This window comes from Coturnix japonica, chromosome 3, assembly GCF_001577835.2.
Source record: "Coturnix japonica isolate 7356 chromosome 3, Coturnix japonica 2.1, whole genome shotgun sequence".
Taxonomy (NCBI): Eukaryota; Metazoa; Chordata; class Aves; order Galliformes; family Phasianidae; genus Coturnix; species Coturnix japonica.
The window spans coordinates 3,482,135-3,492,460 of NC_029518.1; the positions used below are offsets into that span (position 1 = coordinate 3,482,135).

Here is a 10,326-nt window from a genome sequence, read left to right on the forward strand (position 1 = left end):
GCGGGGAGATGGCACCGCCTGCAGCCGGGGCTGGGCAGTAGGGGGCTGTACGATAGTAGAAGGGCTGTGCAGTAGGGGGCTGTACAATAGGGGGCTGTACAGTAGAAGGGCTGTGCAGTAGGGTCTACCCAAGTTCCCCATTCATTGGCTGTATATTCCCTAATGCCCCTCCACCTGCAAAACACGGACAAGACTCCAGCTCTGTGCACAAAATGATAACATTTATTGAAAGAGTAATTTATTCTTTTTTTTTTTTTTTTTCCCATACAAAAGAAAGCTCTGTACATAGTACTGTGATTAACTTCCACATCCTTCCAGATACACGACCCTGGAAACTGGAGGGGAAAAAAGAATCCCACACGCACACACACACACCTATGCACGCACACACACACCCGCACACATGCACGCACACACACAACCCTCAAACCAGTAAAATGAATTAAAAATGTCACCACACAATAAATGCCGTTTCGTCCCTGATACACGAGTGTTCTTACAAGTCTGCACTTAAATAAAAGACACCATTAGCGTTTAACCAGCGGTTGCCTTTGGGGAGGAAGGGAGGAGATGCCCAGCAGGGCACTGCCATCGCAGCCCCATAGGGCCAGCACGAGCAAAGCAGAGCAAAGCACAGCCCTGGTAACGGGCTTGGGGCAAGGTTAACGCACACCCCAAGCTCTCTGCAGAGGTCATGGAAGGAACCCGGCCACATCCGTGCGCTAAAAAACAGCACAAGCTGAGGCTGTGGAGGGGGAAACTCCAGCCCAGCCCCTCAGCTGGGAGTTCAGGAGGTGCCACCTGCACTATGGGCAGGGAGAGCAGAGATAGGCTGCTGACAGCCCCTCATCTCCCAGGGAGGGCCGGGACATCCCAGCAGACAGCACAGTTAAACGCTAACGTGGAGGGAACATGTCCAAGGTTACAATACAAACTCAAAAGCAAGGCCCCTTCCTGCCTCCACGCCCACCCACCCCTCTCCCATCCCCCCGGTACAAACCCCATGAAAACTGTACAGGAGCCAAACTTTTATTCCTTAAAGTATTACATAAATACTGAGTTTAACACTTAGAAAAATAAAGTCATTTTCTTTTTTTTTTTTTTTTTTTTTTTTTTTTTTTTTTTTTTTTTTCCTTTTTTTTTTTTTTTTTTTTTTCCTCCCCCCAAGGCTTCTTTTGTCTTTAACTTAAAAAAAAAAAAAAGAAGTTACAGTAGCTGCTCCTACCCCTAAGGATGCAGCAGCTCCTTTGCTCACTCGCTCTCCCTGCAGGGCCAGGACCAGGCAGCAGCTCCCATGCAGGACCAAGCACACTCCAGTCCTTCTCCTGTGGCCCTGCTGAGGCTCCTCCAGCCCCATTGCTCCCTGGAAGAGCACGCTGCCCACCAGCAGCTCAGTGCCTTGTGGACTCTTCCCTTTGGCACTGGAGTCACTTCTCCACCTTGCATCAGAGAATTTAGAAAGCAGTGGCTGGAGCTGCAGCAGAGGGGTGCAGGAAAGATCCAGTCACATCCCCCCCCCCCTCGGGCGTATGGAGTCCACAAGCAGCATGAGGGCCGAGATGGGAGCTCGGGGCTGGGAGCAAAGACACCGCCCATGGCCTCGCTGAGCTGCTGGGCACCCACTGAGCACTGCAACTGCCAACCCACCGGGCAGCCCAGCAAGGAGGCACTGAGGGCGGAAGCCTTGCTGTAGTGCACATGAGGAGGCTGGGGCCACACGCCAGGCCCAACCAGATATGCACATCCAAGTAGGCCGCTCGCTCCCTGCAGAGCCCAGGGAGAGCTGCCGCAGCCAGGACCCATCCCCCCCACAAAGGCACATTGCTGAGGCTCTGCAGGACAGCACCCAGCCCCAGCCCTACACAAACACCCACAGATGGGGTGAGCACCCCGAAGGGTCCAGGGCCTCCAGCTGGGAAGGGCCCCCAGGATGTATGTACAGCACGGAGCACACCTTCTCCTCACGAGACAAGCTTCTTTGGCTGGCGAGAGACGAGTATCCCAACGGCCCCCAGCCCTGCACGGCCCCAGCACAGCTTCTCCCCAGGCGGGTCCTGCAGCCCCTTGCATGCTGTGTGTGTGGGTGGGTGCGTGTGTGTGCGCATGTGTGGATGAAGGAAACGTGAAAAGGCAACAATAAATAACTGGTGCAGTCTGTACGAGAGAGTTGCTGCCAGCCCCAGCGTGACAAGCCAGGGACGGCACAAGGCCAGCAGCAGAGGCCTCTCAGTCACTCTTGGCGTTGTGTGAGGTGTCCAAGTTGACCACCTGCAGCTCCGTCAGGCTGCTGCTGCTGCTGCTCTGCTGCCCAATGACAGCCATCTAGAGAGAGAAGGGAGGAGCAAGTGCTAAGGGACAGCACTTAAAGACTGCTACCACCAGCAAGCCAGCATCCCTCGCCACTTGCCCAAGGAGGGCAAGAGCTCCTCACCCATGTGTAGGCGGCACAAACAGCTCCTCCAGCTCCCCAAGACCCGAGGACTGGCCCTACTCAAGTGCCCAGGCCCATAAAGGATGTTCAGAGCAGGACCAGCACTGCCCCAGAGGAGAAGCAGGAACAGAACCCACCACATCTGAGAGCACCGCTCTGCACCTACCTGGTGAAGCTGGACAGCTGAGACTGGGATCTGAACGGTGCCTGATGGGGCTGTCAGGAACACCTGGGGGACACCACCTGCCACAGAAAGAATGACATCATTTTCCAGATGCTGGGAACCAAGCATAAGCGTTCAATCCACATCCTGCATGCATGCCTTCACACTGTTTTGGCCCCTCATGCACCCACACATCCCTTCCAGTCTTCCTGACTCCCCCCACGCCAGCAACTCTCACCCTCTCACCCAGAAAATGACTCAAGGAATCCTTTACACAGGAGAAGAGCTGGCTCTAAAAAGCACAGACCCTTGCTGGGTCTTTTCAGTAGATATGATGGTTTAGAAGAAAATCCTCTAGAATGGATACATAGCAAAAAAACACATGGAAAAAGGAGAACCCCCAAAGAAGCACCAACCCAGACTTACCCTGATCCTGGACCTGGCTGTGGGACACCTGCATTGCTGAGGGTGCCTGCGAGAAAGCATTGAGGACTGCAAGTCCACCATCCGCAAGGCCAGAGGTGGGTGCGTACATCACCGCGTGCGGGCTGGGGTACATCATGTGGCCGCCCACGGTGGTTGGCACAGACGACGTCATGATGGTCGCTGGGAGGGTCACTGGCAGCAGGACAAACTACATGTAAGTTACACTGCAGGAACCTGCCACACTTACACACCTGCACAGCCACCCTCCCTCTCAGCCCCCACACGTGCTAGCAGCAGGCATGGGGAGGCACACACAGTGTTCTCCCAGGGAACAAGCAAGAGAGCTTTGGTCAGTGAGAACAAGGCAGCCTTACAGACAACACAAGACTGAACTCAAACCATGGTACAGGTTTCCTGATGAAGCTAATTTAAGCTGTTGAACTGGATTCGGTCTGCATCCAGGCACCTGACATCTTTTTTCCTTTTATTTAGTAACAAAAAAGGGTGTCCTCAAGAACACGCAAACCAATGCTTTGTGCAAGGGGCAATGCTGGATCAATAGGAAACCATCTGAGAACTAGGAAGAGCCTGGCAACATGTTCCCAGCTCCATGCTACAGGATGAGAGGTGATGACCAAGTTGTACCAGGGAAGGTTCAGGTCAGTGTGTAATGTCTTAGTAAACATTTCTTCTCCCAAATTGCAGTGAGGCAGTGGTACAACTGCCCTGGGAGTGGTGGGGTCACCGTCCATAGAGGTGTCCCAAAGCTGTGGGGATGTGGCACTGAGGGACGTGGTTGGTGGGCATGGTGAGGGTGGGTTGATGGTTGGACTGGGAGACTTTAACAGTCTCTTCCATCCCTATTGATTCCATGAAAGAGCAAGTAATGCACCAAGACTGGTTCTGAAGTCTGCTGAGGTACTCCACACACAGCACCTAGCTAGAAGCAGCAGAGCATGGGAGCTGCTAACAGGGATAAATAAATCTGGGAAACTGTCAGCGTGGTTGGGATAGCTGGACTGAACGATGCTGGGTCAGGAGAGGGGTGAGGGAGTATTAACCGTGGTTAGAAAGGGAGAACGCAGTTATCATGAAGCCCCTATTACCTGTTCCACTGGGAGAGGTCTGAGTAAGGTCAGTGCTGCTGTCACTGGAGGGAGACGTTTGCTGCGGTGCCTGGTGCACCTGGATCGCCTGGACAGGGACTTGCTGAGCCATGGTGCCACCTGAGGAGAAAAGGGAGCCTTCAGTCTGCCAGCCTTCATCCCTCTCTAGCCATGCACAGCTCCACACATGGCCCATCACGGTGCTGGTGCACAAGGGCCAAAGAGGGGTCAAGCTGGCCTGCAGGGCTCTGGAGGGAAAAGGAAATGCCACAGCAGCTTCTGTCCAGCATCTAGGTATAGTTCAGGGATGTCAGTGGCCCTCATTACCAATCCTGTCCACAAGGACATGGCACGGAAGATGCTGTGAGGAGGGCACCAGCACAGCCCATTGCTCAAGCAGCCCCACAAAGCCAGGCTTTCAGCATTAAGCAGAACAGCAAGAGCCCACCTTCCACAGCAGGGTCTTCACCCTCTGGAGCCCAGCATCATTCTCTGCAGGGCACTCAGGAACAGCCACCCCAAAGACAGCGCAGTGCCTTGCATAGGAACAAGAGCACAGCTGCCCCAACACACAGCCCAGGGCTGCATGGGCAGTCACACAGCCTCTGAGCCAGCCTGCTCAGCACATGGCTCTCAGCATGGCTATGCAGACACCGAGCAGGACACAGAGCTCCCCTCAGGCTCACTTTTTGCCTCCAGAGGGAACAGCAAGTGATACCAGACAGAAAACCCAGGTTGGACATCTCCCCATACACCCAACCTGTGGCTTCTGGTGCAGCATCTCCCCATGCAACACACCAGAAACACACAATCAGCAATTAACCTCTCAGCTCCTCCAGACCAGAAGGGAAATGTGGTCCCCTTGCACAGGCCCAAAGGAGCTGCAAGAGGCCATCAGACTTAGCAGCATGGAAACGAGCGGCACAACACAAGAATACGGCCTCACCCACAGCACTGGTACCAAGGAGACGGTACCCGAGACCTAGTACAGCACTCAGAGAGCCCTTCACTTGGCACAAGAGATTCCTGCCAAACACAAATGCCCACACAGCAACACCTCGGTCTCTTTCATCACCAATCTTCTGCACTGTGGCTCAGCGGCCAACTACAGATCTAGGCATGACAGCTGCTCAGAGCCAAACACTAACACTCAAAACCACATCCACAGGGCACCTTAGCACCGTAGTCTCCCTCCATCCATCACTCCTCTCTGCTCAGCCTCGGTGCATCAGCAACCCATCTCTTACGTGTACACAAGTGTGGAGCAAAGCCTGGCTCAGGGGACCAAGAACTGCACCTGCCAGCACACTGCTCACACCAAGACCTGTCCCTCTGTGTCTCCCAAGACCACAGCCAGGCTGCTCTGCCTCCCCATGCACTCACCTGTGTGCTGGGGTCAGCTCCCTGAGCAAGGACAGGGTCCCTGCACGAGCCTCCATTTCCCCCAATCTAAAACGAACAGAGCAGAAGGAAGTGCTGACCTGTCAGCGACAGGATCTGCCCTGCAGCTCTGACAGGGAAGCGGAAGACCGTGTGCTGTGCCTGATGTAGCTGTCCAGCTGTACCCACGAGTGCCTGACCCTGCTGGCTGGAAAAAGCCAGCGAGTGTGGCTGTAAATGAGGGAAAGGAATGGCAGGGGTCCCCAGAGACAGGGAAGCACCTGCCAAAAGGAGGGAGAAAAAAAGGCTTCATCACCACCAGCTCTTTTTGCTTCCTCCAGGCCTCTTTGTGCTGTCCTGGGGTACCTTGCTCAGCTCCCAGCCACCACACCCTTCCCAGCAGCAGGGCCCTACAGGAACTGTCACCGATCAAACAAAGCATCCCAGCCACGTTCATCCTAAGGCAGCAACCACTGCCTCCACCGGCAGCCAGGTCTCCCATTCTCAACACGTCTCGAGAGCAGAGATAGACAGATGAACACAGCACTGAGTAGCACTGACCTGACATGAGGGTGAAGCCGGTGGGTATCTGCATGAGGCCCCCGGATGTCACTGCACTGGCTCCAGTAGTCTTCAGCACTGTCCCGTTGGCACTGGTGACGGCACTGGGGCTGATGCTGGCAGACACTGGCGCCAGGTAATTCGTGATGGGGAACGAGGGGCCGCTGCTGACCTGCATGGAGGACGAGGTGGTGGGCGCCGTTTGGATGGTGGATGTCGTCCCAGGCAGGTTGGTGACAGTGAAGGTGGGTTTCAGCACATCCTAGGGGAGGAGAAACGGTGACAACTCAGGCTCTGCGGGCCGTGCCCCCTGTGCCGCCAAGGAAGGGTTAATGCGGGCACACTTGCAGCCCTCCCGCAGCACGGCGGGCCCAGCACTCCCACGTGCTGCGCCTTGTTCCCCGCTTGTCAGGCTGCCAGCAGCCAGGAATTCACAGCTCCGCGAACAGCTAAAAAAGGGAAGGCAGCCCATTTTAGACAGGGGGGAGCCAATCCCGGGCACTCAGCCCTGCCCCAGGGCCCGTTGAGGGAGGAGAGCAGAACCCCTCTGCCTTGGCACCGTGGTCCCCCCACGTCCAAATTAGAAGAGGCACGTGACCACGGCGCGGCGCCCAGTGCAGGCACTTTCCATTAGCTCAGCCACAGCCCCCCGCGACGTGGGAGCTGCAGGCACACTCCCACCTGGGCCATGAAGCCCACTTGGCTCTGTAAGCTATGGCAGAGTGGGCTCGCTTCCAGCTGGAACAGCCCAGCTCCCTCATCCCCACACACAGCCCTGCACACCCCAGGGCCTGTAACATCTCCACGCTACATCCTCTGGGGCATGGGAAAGGCAGCCCAAGATACACACAGAGCAGCTCAGTGCTCCCTTAGAACACGAATACAATGAGAAAAGCAAAGGGGCTCCAACCATGCACACCCAACTCTGCCACCTCCAATGTGCTACTCCTAGCTCGCAATGCCAGCACAGAGAACTGGGACAGCCCTTGGGGTCGGACACCTACCACCTGCCTGGGATGCTCCTGAGCCCCTGGGCACCCTGACTCGCCCCAGCACCCCACTGAGCTCAGCCTGCATGCAGGAGCCAAGCTATGAGCCACTCTCTGCAAGGGTACCCAACGCACCACACATCCAGGGTACCCCTGCAGGTTCTGGCCCTGGTGCTACACAGGAGAGATCCCATTCTGCTCTCCAACAGCTGCTGTGCACTCCAGCTAGGGCACAAAGCCCCATATCCTTCCCCCAACCCAAGCTCCTATTCCAACCCCAGTCTCCCTCCAAACAGGGCACTGGGTCCTTTGGTGGACTACCCACATCAGCACACAACAGCTCTGTTGCCAGGCTGGAGCTGTCCCAAGAGCACAGCATCCCCATGTCCCCGCTGCCATCCCAGCTGCACTCCAGGGCAGGCGCTGGGGCTTGGCACAGCAGGAGGACCTCGCAGCTGCTGCTGGCTGCATGGCTCCTCACGCTGCTACTGCAGCCAAACGCCAGCAGATCCCGTCCGTACAGGGAGCAGCTCTCAGAGCATCAGCAGGGCTGTGCTGGAGCCTGAGCCAAAGGGCACCAAGCTGGGCTGGCACCAGAGAGAAGAAGGTTCAAACCTCTGCAAAGCAACCACGCCACGAGAACACGTTTCCTTTGGGGCCACCTGGCAGCATTTCCAGTGGAAACCTTAAAGGACTCTGCGTGAGCAAGCCCTGCACCAGGGACGAGTCAGTGGCACGCGCAGCCCTTCCTGCCCCACGCCTGCTGCGAAGGGCTGGCACAGCTCCCACCAGGCACCCAGGGGAGTCATGCCAGCCTGGGGAAGCTGGGTTCCCATCAGTGGGAAGCCTTCCAGGGCCAAGCCCTGGTTGGGGGGCACCCAGCCCACAGCACCTTATTCCATCACACCTCTAGGATCCCCAGCAAGTATTTTCCCCTCAGTGGTATTTATGGGGCACAGCAGCATACACACCGAGAGCAGAAATCCCTCCCCCAGGTAACCAGCAGCAACATGACCAGAGGTGATGTGGGATGTAAACACGTACAATAAGGATTCCCAGAGCACTAAGCTGTGTCTGTACTCAGTCTCTGGGGTTACACCAACAGCACAGGGCTCTCAAGCACCCTCACTGGGCTCTGTTGCACACAGTCTCCACAGGGCAAGGCTGGCACACAGCGAGCTGGAGGAGCAGGATGTCACTGCTCATCCCACTGGAACAGGTACAGCGGAGCTCACAGCACCCAACTGGACCCGGGGAGCTGCAGCACAGCCCCAACTCTGTGCACATCTCTGAGCATCCGCGTGCCCAACCACTGGAGCCCCTCGAGGAGCAGCATCGGGGCACATCGAGCTGCCCTGCCCCGGGGCTAACCAGCAGCACGGCCAGGCAGAGAGCAGGAACACTCGGTCCAGCCAAGTGTTTCCATTCCCCATGTCCTCCCTGCCCCCTTCCAAAACAGCACCAAAGCAAGAGACAGCTGCAGCTTATAAGGAATGTGAGGGGCCCTGCCAGGGACTCTGGCGAGGGAAACCAGGCCTTATAAGGCCATGGAGGCAGAATCAAATTTTTATCAATGAGTGCGAGCGCATGGAGACGCCCGGGGAGAGATAACGGCGCCCAGAGGCCGAGCGGCGCGGGAGGGGGCCCGGCCCCCAGCGGGGCCTCACCTTGGTCTCCCCGCTGCTGTCCGACTCAGACACCTGGTAGGTGAGGTCCGTCTCCTCGAAGCCCGTGGCGCTCATGCGCTGGTCGGTGGTGGGGTCGGAGCGCGGCGGCGAGTCCGGGGAGTTGAGGCACGTCTGGATGAGCGCCTTGCCCGTCTCGCTGGTGATCATGGGCTGCAGCTTGCGCGTGGCGAACGTGTACACATGGCCCGTCTCGCTGGCCACCAGCAGCAGCACCTGGGTGCCGGTCAGCGTCGACAGCTCGTAGGCCTGCGGGGCGGCACGGGGCGTCACGGGGACCCTCGGCGGGGGACGCGGCGGGCAGCGCTCCGTCCCTCCCTCCCTCCCCCCCCCGCTCGCCCGCCCCCCCCGTCGGCTCCGCGCTCCCCCGCATCCGCCCCCCGCCCCGCGCTTCCGGGCCGCTCCCGGTGCCCCGGGGCCGCACCTTCTTCATGATGCCGGTCTTCCTCTTGCTGAAGGTGGTGTATCGCCGCAGCTTGTTGTCGATGAACTCCATCTTGATCTTCACCCGGCCGCGCGTCTTCTTGCCGGGCTTGGCGCCGCTCACCGCCCCGCCGCCCGCTCCGCCGCTCCCGAACGCCGCCGTGGCCGCCGCCGCTCCTCCCGCCGCGGGCACCGACACCGCCGCCGCCGCGGCCGCCGCCGCCGCCGCCTCGGCCAGGCCGCGCTTGAGGCCGCGCCGCTCCGGGCCCAGCTCCTCCTCCTCCGCCGACTCCGAGTCGCCCTCGCTGCCGCTGTACAGCGCCTCCCGCTCCAGCCGGGCCCCGGGCGGCCCCGCCGCCGCCGCCGCCGCCGCCCCGCCACCGCCGTTCGCCCCGCGCGGCACCGGCGAGCGGCCCATCCCCGCCCCGCGGGCCAGCGCGGCGGCGGCGGCGCCGTTCCCGGCCCCGGCCTGGCTGGGCAACATCGCGGCGGGTCGCGTCGGGCCGGGCCGGGTCAGGCCGGCCCCGCCATGGCCCCGCTCCGCGCTCACGGCCCCGCTCCGCCGCCCCCGCCGCGCCGCGCCGCCCCCATATAAAGCGATACAATGTTGCCTTTTATGGAGAAGCCGCTCCTTATATGGGGCGAGCCGGCGCCCCGCCGGGAGGCGCCGCGCTATTGGCCGCCGCCCGCCCGGCGCCGCCGCCCATTGGCCGCCGCACGGCGGTCGATTTGCATACGTTCCGACCGCTGTCGCGTCACCCGCGGATTGAAACATGCGCGGGGTCTTAAAGGGGCCGCACCGCGCGGACGGGCGGCACGGGGCGTAACGCGGGGCGGATGGACACAGCGCCTCCAGCACACGGACCGGGCTCCGATCACAGCGCACCTCGCTCCTTCCGCTCAGAGCCAGGCAGAGCCGTTGAGGTGCAGGGAGGCTCCGGGCCACGCGAGTACACGCACAGAGTGCCAAACCTCGTCCCAGCAAAGGGCTCTGCGGGACAGCACGGAGACACCCCTGCGGGAGGAGGGGGGGCTCGCTGCCTCCATCCAGCTGGACGCCCACACAGCTGCAGCAGCCCATCTCATCCAGCCCCAGCACTGCCGTGCTGCCCACGTGCCTCGTGGCACAGGGGTCTCTGCGCTCACCCCCAGCCCGTCTCTG

General features: G+C 59.5%; 1 protein-coding gene across 1 annotated transcript; it reads right to left on the reverse strand.

Annotated features, from left to right (window-relative positions):
* Positions 1-202: 202 nt before the first annotated feature.
* On the reverse strand, positions 203-9,712 carry SRF (serum response factor). The gene is made up of 7 exons (XM_015856742.1): positions 9,166-9,712; positions 8,724-8,990; positions 6,068-6,329; positions 4,127-4,246; positions 3,021-3,212; positions 2,598-2,674; positions 203-2,322 (listed from the first exon to the last, which is right to left on the reverse strand). The coding sequence occupies exons 1-7, from the start codon at positions 9,646-9,648 to the stop codon at positions 2,227-2,229; spliced, it is 1,497 nt and encodes a 498-aa protein (XP_015712228.1). The 5' UTR covers positions 9,649-9,712; the 3' UTR covers positions 203-2,226.
* Between the last annotated feature and the right edge of the window lie 614 nt (positions 9,713-10,326).

Excerpts from the sequence above, each read along its gene's own strand:
- SRF (XM_015856742.1), bottom strand. The coding sequence starts at position 9,648 with ATGTTGCCCAGCCAGGCCGGGGCCGGGAACGGCGCCGCCGCCGCCGCG. Across the intron at positions 4,247-6,067 it reads CGGCTTCACCCTCATGTCAG|GTGGCACCATGGCTCAGCAA; the intron begins GTCAGTGCTACT and ends TTTTCTCCTCAG. Across the intron at positions 2,675-3,020 it reads CAGCCAGGTCCAGGATCAGG|GTGGTGTCCCCCAGGTGTTC; the intron begins GTAAGTCTGGGT and ends TTTCTGTGGCAG.